Source organism: Scyliorhinus torazame, chromosome 9 (assembly GCF_047496885.1).
Source record: "Scyliorhinus torazame isolate Kashiwa2021f chromosome 9, sScyTor2.1, whole genome shotgun sequence".
Lineage (NCBI taxonomy): Eukaryota > Metazoa > Chordata > Chondrichthyes > Carcharhiniformes > Scyliorhinidae > Scyliorhinus > Scyliorhinus torazame.
Genome location: NC_092715.1, coordinates 164,400,365 through 164,418,074, shown reverse-complemented (window position 1 = coordinate 164,418,074; position 17,710 = coordinate 164,400,365). Strand labels below are relative to the sequence as shown.

At 46.0% G+C, this 17,710-nt stretch overlaps 1 protein-coding gene across 6 annotated transcripts in view; it reads right to left on the bottom strand.

The window, feature by feature from the left end:
• aopep (aminopeptidase O (putative)) overlaps positions 1-17,710 on the bottom strand; it is a 480,514-nt gene that overhangs the window by 409,108 nt on the left and 53,696 nt on the right. For all 6 annotated transcript variants that reach the window (XM_072516725.1, XM_072516726.1, XM_072516724.1 and 3 more), the window contains 2 exons: positions 14,858-15,014; positions 11,504-11,752 (listed from right to left, as the gene is read on the bottom strand). In XM_072516725.1, coding sequence (XP_072372826.1) covers positions 11,504-11,752; positions 14,858-15,014 — 406 coding nt within the window. The remainder of the gene's footprint in view (positions 1-11,503; positions 11,753-14,857; positions 15,015-17,710) is intronic.

The window sequence follows — 17,710 nt, the reverse complement described above, 5'->3', positions numbered from 1 at the left end:
GAAAATGAACGTTTGGACAAAGTGGTGGGACGAGTGGGGGGGGGGGCGAAGAGGGATTGTATGAATAATCCTGCGGTATGGTAACTTTTCTTTCTCCCACAGGTGGTGATGGGGGGAGGTGGGGAGGGAGAGGAGATGGGGCGTTGGCCATGAGAGGCGGGGCCGAGGGAGAGGCGCGGGCTTGGTTCCCGCGCTATGATAATTATGGTGGGAATAGAGAAGCAGGAAGGAGGGGGCGCCGCACGGGGCGAGCCGTGATCACGGGGGGAAGCCGAGGTCAGCCAGAGTTTGCTGACTTCTGGGAGCAACATGGGGGGAGTAATTACGCTAGCGGGGGGTCTAGCGGGGGGGGGGGGGGGGATGGGGGAATTACTGGGTTGCTGCTGCTGGGGAAAGGGGGGAGTGGGTACGGGAAAGGATGGGCGGGGGGGGCACCGTCTGGGAGAAATACAGCTACGTGGGAACTGGGCGAGAAGCTGGAAAAAGATGATGGCTAACCGGCAAGGGGGGGGGGGTGGGAAGCCCCCCAACTCGGCTGATCACGTGGAACGTGAGGGGGCTTAACGGGCCGATAAAGAGGGCACGAGTACTCGCACACCTTAAGAAACTTAAAGCAGATGTGGTCATGTTACAGGAAACGCACCTGAAACTGATAGATCAGGTTAGGTTGCGCAAAGGATGGGTAGGGCAGGTGTTCCATTCGGGGCTGGATGCGAAAAACAGGGGGGTGGCTATATTAGTGGGGAAGCGGGTAATGTTCGAGGCAAAGACTATAGTGGCGGATAACGGGGGCAGATACGTGATGGTGAGTGGCAAATTACAGGGAGAGATGGTGGTGTTGGTAAACGTGTATGCCCCGAATTGGGACGATGCCAATTTTATGAGGCGAATGCTAGGACGCATCCCAGACCTAGAGACCGGAAAGCTGATAATGGGGGGAGACTTCAACACGGTGTTGGAACCAAGGCTGGATAGGTCGAAGTCCAGGACTGGTAGGAGGCCGGCAGCAGCCAAGGTGCTTAAGGATTTTATGGAGCAGATGGGAGGGTTGGACCCGTGGAGATTCAGTAGACCTAGGAGTAAGGAGTTCTCGTTTTTCTCCTATGTCCATAAAGTCTATTCACGCATAGACTTTTTTGTGTTGGGTAGGGCATTGATCCCGAGGGTGAGGGGAACGGAATATACGGCTATAGCCATTTCGGATCATGCCCCACACTGGGTAGACTTGGAGATGGGGAGGAAACAAGAGGGCGTCCACCCTGGAGAATGGACATGGGACTAATGGCGGATGAGGGGGTGTGCTTAAGGGTGAGGGGATGCATTGAAAAGTACTTGGAACTCAATGACAATGGGGAGGTTCAGGTGGGAGTGGTCTGGGAGGCGTTGAAGGCGGTGGTTAGGGGGGAGCTGATATCAATAAGGACACATAAAGGGAAGCAGGAGAGTAAGGAACGGGAGCGGTTGCTGCAAGAACTTTTGAGGGTGGACAGACAGTATGCGGAAGCACCGGAGGAGGGACTGTATAGGGAAAGGCAAAGGCTGCATGTGGAATTTGACTTGCTGACCACAGGCACTGCAGAGGCACAATGGAGGAAGGCGCAGGGTGTACAGTATGAATATGGAGAGAAGGCGAGCAGATTGCTGGCACACCAATTGAGGAAAAGGGGAGCAGCGAGGGAAATAGGGGGGGTGAGAGACGAAGATGGAGAGACGGAGCGGGGAGCGGAGAGAGTGAATGAAGTGTTCAAGACATTTTATAAAAAATTGTATGAAGCTCAACCCCCGGATGGGAGGGAGAGAATGATGGAGTTTTTGGATCGGCTGGAAATTCCCAAGGTGGAAGAGCAGGAAAGGATGGGATTGGGAGCACAGATCACGGTAGAAGAAGTGGTGAAAGGAATTAGGAACATGCAGACGGGAAAGGCCCCGGGACCGGACGGATTCCCAGTTGAATTTTACAGAAAATATTTGGACTTGCTCGCCCCGCTACTGACGAGGACCTTTAACGAGGCAAAGGAAAGGGGACAACTGCCCCCGACTATGTCAGAAGCAACGATATCGCTTCTTTTAAAGAAGGAAAAGGATCCGCTACAATGCGGGTCCTACAGACCAATCTCCCTCCTCAATGTAGATGCCAAGGTCCTGGCCAAGGTAATGGCAATGAGAATAGAGGAATGTGTTCCGGGGGTGGTTCATGAGGACCAAACTGGGTTTGTGAAGGGGAGACAGCTGAACACGAACATACGGAGGTTGTTAGGGGTAATGATGATGGCCCCACCAGAGGGTGAAACGGAGATAGTAGTGGCGATGGATGCCGAGAAAGCATTTGATAGAGTGGAGTGGGGTTATCTGTGGGAGGTGTTGAGGAGATTTGGGTTCGGAGAGGGGTATGTTAGATGGGTGCAGCTGTTGTATAGGGCCCCAGTGGCGAGTGTGGTCACGAATGGACGGGGATCGGCATATTTTCGGCTCCATAGAGGGACAAGGCAGGGATGTCCTCTGTCCCCATTACTGTTTGCACTGGCGATTGAGCCCCTGGCGATAGCGCTGAGAGGTTCCAAGAGATGGAGGGGAATACTTAGGGGAGGAGAAGAACACCGGGTATCTTTATATGCGGATGATCTGCTACTATATGTGGCGGATCCAGCGGAGGGGATGCCAGAAATAATGCGGATACTTGGGGAGTTTGGGGATTTTTCAGGGTATAAATTGAACATGGGGAAGAGTGAGCTGTTTGTGGTGCATCCAGGGGAGCAGAGTAGAGAAATAGAAGACCTACCGTTGAGGAAGGTAACAAGAGACTTTCGTTACCTGGGGATCCAGATAGCTAAGAATTGGGGCACATTGCACAGGCTAAATTTGACGCGGTTGGTGGAACAGATGGAGGAAGATTTCAAGAGATGGGATATGGTAGCATTGTCAATGGCAGGGAGGGTGCAGGCGGTTAAGATGGTGGTCCTCCCGAGATTCCTCTTTGTGTTTCAGTGTCTCCCGGTGGTGATCACGAAGGCTTTTTTCAAAAGGATAGAAAAGAGTATCATGGGTTTTGTTTGGGCCGGGAAGACTCCGAGAGTGAGGAAGGGATTCTTACAGCGTAGTAGGGATAGGGGGGGGCTGGCACTACCGAGCCTAAGTGAGTATTATTGGGCCGCTAATATTTCAATGGTGAGTAAGTGGATGGGAGAGGAGGAAGGAGCGGCGTGGAAGAGATTAGAGAGGGCGTCCTGTAGGGGGACCAGCCTGCAGGCTATGGTGACAGCCCCATTGCCGTTCTCACCAAGGAACTATACCACGAGTCCGGTGGTGGCAGCTACACTGAAGATTTGGGGACAGTGGAGACGACATAGGGGAAAGACCGGAGCACTGGGGGGGTCCCCGATAAGAAACAACCATAGGTTTGCCCCGGGGGGAATGGATGGGGGATATGGAATGTGGCAAAGAGCAGGTATAACGCAATTGAAAGATCTATTTGTGGATGGGAAGTTTGCGAGTCTGGGAGCGCTGACCGAGAAATATGGGTTGCCCCAAGGGAATGCATTCAGGTACATGCAATTGAGGGCTTTTGCGAGGCAACAGGTGAGGGAATTCCCGCAGCTCCCGACACAAGAGGTGCAGGACAAAGTCATCTCAAAGAAATGGGTGGGGGACGGTAAGGTGTCGGATATATATAGGGAAATGAGAGACGAAGGGGAGACTATGATGGACGAACTAAAAGGGAAATGGGAAGAAGAGCTAGGGGAGGAGATTGAGGAGGGGATGTGGGCAGATGCCCTAAACAGGGTAAACTCATCGTCCTCGTACGCCAGGCTAAGCCTGATTCAGTTTAAGGTATTACACAGGGCACATATGACTGGAACACGGCTCAGTAAATTTTTTGGGGTGGAGGATAGGTGTGCGAGGTGCTCGAGAAGCCCAGCGAATCATACCCATATGTTTTGGTCATGCCCGGCACTACAGGGGTTTTGGATGGGGGTGACAAAGGTGCTTTCGAAAGTAGTAGGAGTCCGGGTCGAACCAAGCTGGGGGTTGGCTATATTTGGGGTTGCACAAGAGCCGGGAGTGCAGGAGGCGAAAGAGGCCGATGTTTTGGCCTTTGCGTCCCTAGTAGCCCGGCGCAGAATATTGCTAATGTGGAAAGAAGCCAAGCCCCCGGGGGTGGAGACCTGGATAAATGATATGGCGGGGTTCATAAAGTTAGAGCGGATTAAGTTCGTCCTAAGGGGGTCGGCTCAAGGGTTTACTAGGCGGTGGCAACCGTTCGTCGAATATCTTGCGGAAAGATAGATGGGGGAGAACAAAGAAGGCAGCAGCAGCGGCCCAGGACTTGGGGGGGGGGGTGTGGCCTGAGACAAGGCAGTTGCCAATTAGGGCTAGTTTTTATTTTTTGTTATTTAATATTTATTTATTTGTTGCTGTTTTTGTTTAAATTAAAAAAGGTCATTATTATCTGTATTGTTACAATGTTGTGTAAAGGATGCACAATGTACTGTGTTGGTTGACCAAAAATTTTCAATAAAATATTATTTAAAAAATAAAAAAAAATAAAAATGTCCTGAGGCCGTCAATACTTGGCGCAGCGTACTCCTAGAGTAGGCTGCTTTGGTGGGGGCGGAGCATCGCGAAAGCAGCGCTCCCCTGATTTGGGCGGGAACTCGGATTCTCCGCCCGATCCTCCGACGATTTCGGCGTTGGAGACCGGAGAATCCAGCCCCAGATCTCCATTAAACTTAAAGCCACAATTCCCTAACACCACAGTATTTACATCGACACATGACAACGGGCATACATTAGCAAAAATTGTTTTTAAATAACAGGTTAACACACAAAAAAAACATCATCCTCAATACACCTGCCCCGCTGACTTGTAAGCTGATAGCTAAGATATTTCATCGCAAATGCACAAAATTGGACGATTTTAACTTGGCTGTTGCTAGCCCCATTTTACTGTGTCGCAGATTTAAATCTAGCAATTGATCTAGCATAAATTGCTATTTGCAGAAAAAAGTTCCAACTTTGTGAACAGAAATGTTTCCTAATTTCAGTCCTGAACTATCTGGTTCTAATTTTTAGAATATGCTCCCGAGTCCTAGACTCCCATGAAGTTATTTATCATTACCTCACTGCATGCCCTTCATTGCAATAGCTTTAAGGGTTCAGGCTCACGGACCACATGACCGGCTTGGGGCCAAACGGGCGGGAGTGCGTTAATCCCGGCCAATAGGGAGTTTGCGCGGGGCCCTGGGAGCAGGAGCCAGAGCAGTGTGGACTCTGGAGCTGAAATGTTCAGACCTGTTATAGTGTATTCTCTACCTGCTACTTAACAAACTGATTTTGCTTTTCATCAATAAACCCCTTTGTTAACTACTGGAACCCTCCAGTGTAGTCTCGAGCCACCATATTGGTGATGAGGTAAAAGTTTTTGATCGCAGCTGAAAGTTGTGAATTGAGGGGGAAAGGACGGATCAGTTGAGAAAGTAAAGAAGCTCCAACAAGAGTTGGGAATCAATCAACTGTGATTGGAAATGCCTATCATTGGACTCATTGGGCCAAGTGGCTGAGGATTGGAGACAGTGCATCAAGCAGCTCGTTAATTTTGTTACCAAGATCAAGATCACAGGCGAGGACAAGCTGACGGTGATACTTCTGAAAGTTCATAGAATTTGCAGTGCAGAAGGAGGCAGGGGCTGGTTTAGTACAGGGTGAAATAGCTGGCTCTTAAAGCAGACCTAGGCAGGCCAGCAGCGCGGGTTCAATTCCCGTACCAGCCTCCCCGAACAGGCGCTGGAATGTGGCGACTAGGGGCTTTTCACAGTAACTTCATTTGAAGCCTACTTGTGACAATAAGCGATTTTCATTCATTTCATTTTCCATTTTCCAGCCCATTGAGTCTGCACCGGCCCTTGGAAAGAACACCCTACGTAAGGCCACGCCTCTACCCCACCCCCGTAACCCATCCCAACCTTTTTGGACACTAAGGGCAATTTATCATGGCTAATCCACCTAACCTGCACATCTTTGGACTGTGGGAGGAAACTGGAGCACCCGGAGGAAACCCTCGCAGACAGTGGCCCAAGCCGGAAATCGAACCTGGGACCCTGGAGCTGTGAAGCAATTGTGCTAACCACTGTGCTACCGTGCGGCCTCAAACATACAATGTGATTCAGAACCTCATGTCCCCAGAGGGGGTTGGAGAAAGTTAAATACACGCTGCTGAAGGGTCGACTGGGAGGTTCTAAATAAGCTGGCAACCGTTTATGCATTTTAAAAAGCTGGTCATTGTCAGCTGTTGGGGAGTGTAGGGGGTTTGGAGGGCTGTTCTTGTTTTTGTGTTATGTTTTTGTACATAAATTTTAAAATGTTCAATAAAAATATTTACCAAAAAAAAGAAATAGCTCAGGCAACAGAGTGCCGGTACCGAAAAAGGAGCCACTGAGCTCCAAAGCTTGGCCAATGACAAAGTTAACCAAGTATAGGCTGTATGGCCGTGAGGTGCAGGCCAGGATCAACAGATACAGTGGAGAACCAGACATGGTCCTTGGGACCAGACCAGAGTCAAAGGACCGGGAAAAAGACAGGGTGTCAACCCAAGTCAGAGGGGGCTACTATCATTGTGGGGGGAGACCATCCCCAGGAGACTTGTCATGTTCTCTACTTCCCCTCACAATCCCCTGCCACTCCACTGACGCCATCGCCCAGAGCTCATTCGCTAGCGCAAACAACGGTGACAGCGAACACCCCTGTCACGCACCTCTGTGCAGCCCAAATCTCTGTGAGCTGGGCCCATTCGTGACTACACATGCCATGAACATCGGTCCAAACCCAAACCTATCCAAGATCTCAAATAGATAACCCCACTCCACCCAATCAAAAGCCTTCTCTGCATCCATGGAGTGGAGATGCCAGCGTTGGACTGGGTTGCACAGTTGCTTCCCAGCTCCAGGGTCCCAGGTTTGTTTTCCGGCTTGGGCCACTTGTCTGTGCGAGGTCTGCACATTCTCCCCGTGTCTGCGTGGGTTTCCTCCGGGTGCTTCAGTTTCCTCCCACAGTACAAAGATGTGCAAGTTAGGTGGGTTGGCCATGATAAATTCCCCTTATATCCAAAAAGGTTAGGATGGGTTACGGGGGTGGGGTGGAGGCGTGGCCTGAAGGAGCAGTGCTCCGAAAGCTAGTGATTTGAAACAAACCTGTTGGACTTTAACCTGGTGTTGTAAGACTTCTTAATGTGCATCCATGGAGACCACTACTTCCGGAACCCGCCCCTTGACGGCATCATTATTACATTTAACAGCCTCCTGATGTTACTGAAGAGTTGCCTGTCCTTTACAAACCCCGTTTGATCCTCCGCCATCACCCCGGCACACATCCCTCCATCCTTCTCCCCATCCACTTAGTCAGCACCTTCAACGCCAGTGTTCAACAATGAAATGGGCCTATGCGACCCACACTCCAGCAGATCCTTCCCCTTTTTCAGGATTAATGTAATCGACGCCTGCGTCAGTGTCTCCGGCAGCTCCCCCTTCCCCAGTGCCTCATTAAACATCCCCAACAAGAGCGGTGCCAACTCCGTTGCAAACACCTTATAAAACGCTGCCGGAAAGCCATCTGGCCCTGGAGCCTTCCCCGACTTCATCACCCTAATACTATTGATCACCTTTCTTGGGCCAGTAGCTCCTCCAATGTTTGCCTCCTCTCTTCCTCCAACCTTGGAAACTCCAAGTGGTCCAGAACTGTCCCATGTCCCCTTCCTCTCCACCTGGCTCCACCCGATATAACTTCTCATAGTACGCTCGGAACGCCCCATTTATCTCCCCCGACTCTGACACTACATCCCCCCCTCTCCATTCTTACCTTTAAAATTTCCCCGGATACAGCTTGCCTCCTCAGTTGATGGGCCAACAGCCTTCTCCCATGTTCGGATTGAACCCCCCCCCCTCGCCCACCTTAACTGCCCGGCACATATGGCTAAAGATTGTTGCAAATGCTTCAGCCTTGTCTTGCTGGTCTCCCTCATTAAGGATGGGGATATATGCGGAGCTTTCTCTTCCAGTTACTTGTTTAATCATCCAACACCATTCACGAATGTTGTGACAGGACTGCAGAGCTTAGGCCTGATCCGTTGGTTGTGGGATCACATAGTTCTGCATACCACATGATTCTTTCATTGTCTGACATGCAAGTCTTGCTGGGTTGTAGTTTCACCAGGTTGAAACTTAATATTTAGATATACCTGGTACTGCTCCTGGCATGCCCTCTTGTACTCTTCATTGAAATAGGATTGATTCCTCAGCTTGATGGTAATGATAGAGTGAGGGATATGCCTGGCCATGAGGTTACATAGAACATTACAGCGCAGTACAGGCCCTTCGGCCCTCAATGTTGCGCCGACCTGTGAAACCACTCTAAAGCCCATCTACACTATTCCCTTATCGTCCATATGTCTATCCAATGACCATTTGAATGCCCTTAGTGTTGGCGAGTCCACTACTGTTGCAGGCAGGGCATTCCACGCCCTTATTACTCTCTGAGTAAAGAACCTACCTCTGACATCTGCCTATATCTATCTCCCCTCAATTTAAAGCTATGTCCCCTCATGCTAGACATCACCATCCAAGGGAAAAGGCTCTCTGTCCACCCTATCTAATCCTCTGATCATCTTGTATGCCTCAATTAAGTCATCTCTCAACCTTCTTCTCTCTAACGAAAACAGCCTCAAGTCCCTCAGCCTTCCCTCATAAGATCTTCCCTCCATACCAGGCAACATTCTGGTAAATCTCCTCTGAACCCTTTCCAATGCTTCCACATCCTTCCTATAATGCGGCGACCAGAATTGCACGCAATACTCCAAATGCGGCCGCACTACAGTTTTGTACAGCGGCAACATTTTACAGATGCACCATAGAAAGCATCCTATCAGGCTGCATCACAGCCTGGTATGGCAACTGCTCAGCCCAGGACCACAAGAAACTTCAGAGAGTCGTGAACACCGCCCAGTCCATCACACAAACCTGCCTCCCATCCATTGACTCCATCTACACCTCCCGCTACCTGGGAAAGCGGGCAGTATAATCAAAGATCCCTCCCACCCGGCTTACTCACTCTTCCAACTTCTTCCATCGGGCAGGAGATACAGAAGTCTGAGAACACGCACGAACAGACTCAAAAACAGCTTCTTCCCCACTGTCACCAGACTCCTAAATGACCCTCTTATGGACTGATTTCATTAACACTACACCCTGTATGCTTCATTCGATGCCAGTGCTTATGTATTTACATTGTATATGTTGTGTTGCCCTATTATGTATTTTCTTTTATTCCCTTTTCTTCTCATGTACTTAATGATCTGTTGAGTACACAGAAAAATACTTTTCACTGTACCTCGGTACACGTGACAATAAACAAATCCAATCCAACATGACCTCATGGCTCCGAAACTCAATCCCTCTACCAATAAAAGCTAACACACCGTACGCCTTCTTAACAACCCTCTCAACCTGGGTGGCAACTTGAGAGGGTTACAGATTATGGTTGGGGTCCAATTCTGCTGCTGCTGATGAACCACAGAACCTCCTGGATTCCCAGCTTTTGAGGTGCTAAATCTGTTCAAAATCTGTCCCATTTATCATAGTGGTAGTTTTAGCCAACACTATGGAAGGTATTTTCAATGTGGAGATTAGATTGTCTTCACAAGGACTGTGTGGGGGTCACTACCCAATACTGTCATTGCCATGATGCATCGGTGACACTTTGGGGGATATTGGGGGACGCTGGTTTTTCTTGCTCATGTTTGGCCTGATGCCATGAGACTTCATGAGGTCCGGGTTGATGCTGGGAACTCCCAGGGCAATCCCCTCGCAACTATATACCATTTTGCCACCACCTCTGGTGGATATGTCCTGACAGTGGGGCAGGACATACCCAGGGATGGTGATGTCTGGTACATTGTTTATACGGTATGATTCCGTGACTACGGCTATGTCAGGCTGTTGCTTGACTAGTCTGTGGGCCAGCCCTCCCAATTTTAGCACAAACCTCCAGAGATGTTAATAAGGAGACTCTGCAGGGACGACAGGGCTGGGGTTTGGCAGTTGTCATTTCCAGTGCTTAGGTTAATGCCAGGTGATACATCAACTTTCATCCCTTCTTGTAGACTTTGTAGTGGTTTCATGCAACTGAGTGGCTTGTTTGGCCAATGTCAACCACATTGCTGTGGGTCTGGAGTCATATGTAGGCTAGACCAGGTGTTGTAACAGGCACGAGACTGAGAGGGACGACCCAATTGTGGACCTCATTGAATACGAGCTCCCCCGTTGAGAAACGGATGCCCAACAGTAGGGCTCATCAATTTCACCCGATAAAAACCTGCCCAGAAGGGAACCAGCATCTTTGGATGGTCGCGGCTGGGACTAGTTGTGCTTTTCACCCATGTATGGCTTTACTTGGTCCCAGAATTGAAACTTCTTGGACTAACCTTTTCGGGACTCCTCGTGACTACTATACCAGATAAGGACGGCAGGTTTCCTTCCCTAAAGAACATTAGCAAACCATATGGGTTTTTAATGACAATGAACAATGGTTTCATGGTCACTATGACTAAGACTAGATTTTAATTCTGCAGAATATTAACCTGGGTCTCTAGCTTCCTGATCTGCCGACATTACCACTATACCACCACCTTCTCCCTCCACTATTGAAAAGAAGCAACTGTAGAAAGTTAGGGCTGCATTCTGAGGAAGAGCTCACACCATTCTTTTCAATTTTCAGGCATGACTAACCAACTTTGGATGTATGATGCTGTTCAAGTTAATCACCAATTTTAAAAATAATTTTGTAGAACCAAAACACTAAAAACTGCTGTAGCAAACGGTATAAGCTATAATTATTCTACACAAAGAAAATCCTGTCTTGTTTGCAGTAGCTTTTCACTTCCATTTTTCACTCAATCTAAAGCATTCTCCATATCCAATACTTTAAGCCCCAGTAGGTCAACTGTAAATTATAAATAAGTAGGCATCAGTGAATAATTTATAGACATTAATACAATTTAGCATTTTATTATCACTGTTATTTTGCTGAAGTAGGAACATACATAGCAGCATAGGTCCAGTCCATGCTGGTCTCAAGAACATAAAACTTTATTTTAAATGTATTTATTGCTGCAACTCACCAACCTCTATTGAATAGCTTTTGGGACATCATTAGGAATCTTTCCACAATACACAATTAAAACAGATATGACAGGAGCTCAAAGACATTCCTTTCCCCAAAAATCTATTTGCCAAGTTCAAAACAATTTTATGAATTCAACAAAATAAATAAATTGCTGATCTGATAATTGGTTGGGAGGAGGGGCTCAATATATGAAAATGTTAATTAAATTCTTCAGGTGTTTTCTGGGATATGTTTTACAAACCAAAGAGCAACTTCCTTACAAAAACTTTTTTTGTTGATAAACAAAGTGCCAATAACTTACATGTCAATAGCATGATGAAAGCAACAAACTTACCTGGCCATTCCCAGACTAGGAAAACTAGCCGAGACAATCAGCACATCAACTCTGGAGAAAGGATGAGTGCCGAGGATACAATAAGCTGCTGAAAGGCATCGAGCCACCAGTGGAAACAGGACCTCTTGGCTCCTTAATTTCAGACAATCAGGCGCAAAGACACGGTAAGGAATACAACCCTGGGCTTGAGCAACAGGGTTGTGAAAGCGGCAAGGATAGGCTGAATGGCCACAGGATGGCAGGGAAGTACTAGTACAAAGGATGCAAAACCATAGATTAAAAAAAACAAAATGCAGAAACATTGTTACTGATTAATAGTTTTAAATGGTTTAAAAGCAAAGTAATAGCACAGCGTTGATACTTAATTTCATCAGTCACATTATTCACTGTTAGAAACAACTTATAGTATAGGTCTTGTGACAACAAATCATACAGGGTCAATTATTCAAATAGCAATATTCTGAGGTTTATGATTTTGCAATTTGTTTCATACCTGCAGGTTATTGATCTATGATTCCCTGATTGAAGTAACAAATGCCAGGAATATAGGTATAATGGGGTCTGATATAATATTGGATTTAAGTTGTTCCAATATATTTTAAAATTTTAACTAAAATACATTTGGCTTGTTTTACCAATATCTCATAGGTAAGCAATAACCTAATTCAAGCCTGAAATTTTATCTATGCTTGTCAGATATCTCAAGTCCAATTTCATAAGGCAACCCTTTCTTCACAGTCAGCTCTTTCATAAGCATGAACACTGGCCAGAAAAGGGCAAGTTGTACTCAAATTGAAGGATTTCTCAGTTGTGTCCATCTAATGAGACTCCAAATGGAAGCGTATTTGCTCTAAGCAAAGGAATAGAATTCTACGAATTGACAACAACATGCCTTTAACATGAAAAAGCATTACAAGGTATTTCATAGAGACGGAAAACAAACAGAAGAGTATAATTGAAGCATGTTACCAAAGGCTGAGTCAAACAGATGAGTTTAGAGAAGTAGTTTAAAGATGGGAACATAGAATGCAAAGTGGAAGGAAAGAGGAGCCAAGAAAGCTGCTAGTGGAATGAAGTTGTTGTTGTTTGGGGGGGGGGGTCATGCATAGGTTAGAGTTGAGGAGTGAATGGCGTGAATTTTACTTAATATGGAAGCTATCAATCAGATAGGGTTGTACAAGGTATCAAGCAATTTGCAGACAACAATGAGGATTTTTAAATTAATGTTCTTATGCAGCAGGGGACAGTATGGATCAGTAATTATTGATGTAATGGGCAGCCAGGAAGTAGCGTGGAGCAAAGTTGCTGGACAGGACTTTTGAAGTTTGTGACAAATGGAACTTTGCCAACAAGGAAATATCCGAGAAATCAAATCTGAAGACAACAAAACAGTGGTAAAGAAACTTTGTTGCAATAGGGTTAAGGAGGTGGCCAAAGAAGATGATATTCCAGAGGTTTAAATAAAGATATGGAGTTTAAGGGTAAGCTCTGGTTAAGCATGACACCAAGGCTACATACGGCCCTGTGCAGCTTCAGCAAGCCATAGGTATGGAGTAGGAAACATGGTGAGACTCAAATGCAATTCCCTTAACTTCACAATGTTCCATTCTGATATTTGGCAGATATGGAAAATCACTGCATGCCAATGGATCATGACACCTAGGGCATATATAATATATATAGAATACATATATGGGTAGAAGGAAGGAACCAAGGTTGAAAACTTTGGAGTACATATATACATGTAGATAAAAATAGGTCAGAGGCTGGAATTCTGCAGTGAGTAACTTATCTCCTCAAAGCTGTCTACCATATACAAGGCACAAATCAGGAGTGATGGAATACTCTCCAATTGCCTGGACGAATGTAGCTCCAACTACACTCAGGAGCTCAATACCATTCAATGCAAAGCAAGCCACTTGATCAACACACTATTCACCATCTTAAACATCCAGTCCCTCCACCACTGATGCACTGTGTCCACAGTATGTACCAAATACAAGATGCACTGCAGCAATCCGCCGGGCCTCTTTTGCCAGCACCTTCCGAACCCATGATCTCTCCCACATGGAAGAACAAGGGTAGCTGATGTACGGAACACCAATCCTTGTCAGCCACGCATCATCTGACTTGGACTATATCACTGTCCCTTCACTCTCATTGGGTCGAAATTCTGGAACTTCTTTTGTTATGAACTGGATATAGTTTTAAGTATATTATATTTGTATTTTGTGGCTGTCAGGAACAAGATAAAGCTTTAGGTTTAATTAATATATTTACATATGCTTTTTCTTTTAAGTTTGATACTACCTTTAACTTTTTTATATTAACCACAGATGTCGGGTCTATCCCTTGGAATTTTCTTTCTTCTTGGAATATTTCTATTGACTTGCAAGAAAAATTATAACTCATAGAATAAAAGGGACAGTAATAATATTGATATAAATTTGCTGAGTAATAGGAACCGAGAACAATGGTCAATAGATATTTTTCCGGACAGTTTGTAGTTGCGGTCCCCAGGGGTCAGTATTGGGACCCTTGCTTTTCTTGATATGTATTAATGATCTAGGTCTCGGTGCGCAGGGGACAATTTAAAAGTTTGCTGATGATACAAAACTTGGAAGCATTGTAAACTGTGAGGAGGACAGTGTAGAACTTGAAACAGACATAGAAAAGTTGGTGGAGTGGGCAGAAAGATGGCAGATGAAGTTCAATATGGAGAAATGTGAGGAGTTGCATTTTAGTAGGAAGAGCATGGACATACGGTATTAAATAAGGGGTACAATTCTTAAGGGGGTGAAGGAGCAGAGGGACCTCGGTCTATATGTAAAACTCAATCATTTTATGACAGTTGTTAGCTAGGACACCTTCACTAGGAAGTCATCAAGCTTAATACAAGCTTGTACAATACTAGGTCTTGTATGACCTGCACTCTGGCTGGCCCCAGAATGTGCTACTCTAAGAAACTATTCCAAAAACATTCTATGAACTCAGTAGCTACCTTTGCCCATATGATTTTCGAGTGTATAATGGATGAATATCAGGAATGGTAGTGAAAGACTAGTTTATCTAATGGAATGGCATTACTTTTCAAATTTGTATATTTTCCTAACAGTATTTAGACAATCCACATCAGTTTTTAAGATTTCTTCATGGGCATAAAAAGAGAGATATCAGTGGATTACTGTTCCATCCACAAAAAATGTCACATTTCCAATTAGGTATCTTACAATATGCATAAATTAGTGAGTTAATAATGTCTGAGCAACAGCTCATTAATAAATAAAGAGTTTAGAGCATGCTTCCATTACAGAATTCTGAATGTACTTTCATTTTGGGAAACACAATGCAAACCTGCTCTTAGTTGTACTGGTTGAGGATAAAGATGATGGACCAAGTATCTCGGATATAAAGGTGCATTCAGGTTGAACTTCAACCCAGTATCCAACTGCAATGGTAAAGGTCGATGCTGGCATAAGCATGGTCACATAATAAAACCAATTTGAGAGAGCTAGAATGAAAGAAATATATATTTTTAATAAAGGACAATTTCTACAAAATTGAAATCTCCATATTTTTCTTCTCGAAACAAGTTGGAAAAATGACATTGCATTTGTAAACACTGTTATAAATATAGCTTTGTTAACATCACAAATTAGTTTAATTTTATCTTCTACCAACTAGCTTAATAGCAGTGATAGGGGCAATATAGTTAGGGGAATTGAAACTGTTCTCTGCAGCCACAATAAAGAGCTCCAAAGGTATGTTATCTACCAGGTTCCATGGGTTCCAGAACTTCTTGTAGCTAGAGGTGAATTTGGAGTACACTGTGTAAGGATCCAGTTGTCGTGGTCCATGTAGGAACCGATGACATAGGTGGGCTTGGAAAGATATTCTGCTGAGAGAGTCTGAGGAGTTTGGGTCCAAATTCATAGAATCATAGAATTTACCGTACAGAAGGAGGCCACTCGGTCCATCGAGGCTGCACCGGTCCTTGGAAAGAGCACCCCAGTTGAGCCTATGCCTCCGCCCAATGCCTGTAACCCAATAACCCGACCTAACCTTTTGAACACTAAGGGGCAATTTAGCATGGCCAATCCAGCTTATCTGCACATCTTTTGACTGTGGGAAGAAACCGGAGCACCCGGAGGAAACCGACACAGACAAGGGAACAAAGTGCAAACTCTACACAGATAATCACCCAAGGCCAGAATTGAATCCGGGTCCCTGGAGCTATGAGGCAGCAGTGCTAAACACTGTGCCTCCGTGTTGGCCTTAAAATAAAAAATTAAAACATAGAACCTCAAAGGTAATCATCTCTGCATTGTTACCCTTGTCAATGTGCCATGTGCCAAGTTGCATAGGGTCAAGCAGATTAGAAATTGAAACCCATGACTCAGACAGCAGTATATTAAGGGGTTTTGACTTGTGGTGCACTGGCATGAATACTTAGTAAAAAGGGAGCTGATCCATTTGGATGGGCTAAACTGAGTTTGCATCAGTGTCCTGTGGCAAAACGTATCACTGGGGCTCTGGATATGGCTTTAAATTAACAAGGGATGGGGGATGTTGTTTAGGTGAAGCTAGATTTAGCAATCCAAAGAGAAAAGTTGAAACAACAGAATGGTGCAGCGAAAGAGAAAGTGCTGGAAAATCTCAGCAGGTCTGGCAGCATCTGTAGGGAGAGTGAGAAAAGAGCTAACGTTTCGAGTTCTGGTGACCCTTTGTCAAACCTAAAGGACAGAGAAAGTGGGATATATTTATACTGTGGAGTGAGAATGAAAGATGAGCCACAGCCATAGAAACCAACGGAACAGGGTGCGAATAGCCACAGAAACCAAGGAGAAAGAGTGCTATTGGCAGTCCCCAGAGAGAACAAAAGATGTGAAAGGCCAAACAGCAGAGAAACTAATATCAGAGGGTAAATTGTGACAGATGTAGATGTGAGGGAGGGGAAGGGGGAAGCAAAGGGAAGAAAAGGTAAGGAAAGGTAGATAAGGTGGGGGGGGGGGGGGGGGGGTAAATATATATTTTAAAAAGACAAGAAAGAAAGAAATGGTAAAAGACAGTTAAAATGAAATGGGATGAAAACAAATGGGTCGAGGTCAACTGTGTTCGAGGTTCTTCCTCAACCATGATTTGCCACCAAGTTGTTGACAGGGACCTCAACAGCGTGCTGTCCATCTCCCGCGCCACTACCCTTGTCCCCTCCCCTCCCTCCCAGAACAAGGATAGAGTCCCCCTCGTTCTAACATTTCACCCCACCAGCCTCCGTTTGCAAAGCATGTTCCTCCACCATTTTCGCCAACTGCAGCGTGATGCCACCACCAAACACATCTTCCCTTCACTCCCTCGGTCAGAATTCCGCAGAGACTGTTCCCTCCGAAATAATGTAGTCCACTCCTCCACCATACCCAACACCTCTCCCATCACCCATGGCACCTTCCCGTACAATCGCAGAAGGTGTAACACCTGCCCCTTTACCTCTTCCATGCTTAATATCCCAGGCCCAAATCACTCATTCCAGGTCAAGCAGCGTTTCACTTGCACCCCTTTCAATTTGGTCTATTGCATTTGCTGATCCCAATGTGGTCTCCTCTATATCGGAGAGACCAAACGCAGACTGGGTGATCGCTTTGCTGAGCACCTTCGGTCTGTGCGCATTCAGGACCCTGACCTTCCCGTTGCTTGCCATTTTAACACAAGACCCTGCTCCCATGCCCACATGTCTGTCCTTGGCCTGCTGCAATGTCCCAGTGAAGCTCAGCGCAAACTGGAGGAATAACATCTCATCTTCCGGTTAGGCACGTTACAGCCTTCTGGTCTCAATATCGAATTCAACAACTTCAGATGATTAGCTCTACCCCACCTCGACCCATTTGTTTTCATCCCAATTCATTTTAACTGTCTTTTACCATTTCTTTCTTTATGTATATTTATCCCCCCTATCTTACCCACCTTATTTACCTATTTTCCTCTTTGCTTCCCCCTTCCCCTCCCCCCACATCTACATCTGTCACAGTTCACCCTCGATGTTAGTTTTTCTGCTGTTTGGCCTTTCACACCTTTTGTTCGCTCTGGGGACTGCCATTAGCACTCTTTGCCCTTGGTGTCTGTGGCCATTAGCACCCTGTTCCCTTGGTTTCTGTGGCTGTGACTCACCGTTCATTCTCTCACCCCCACAGTATAAATATTTCCCGTTTTCTC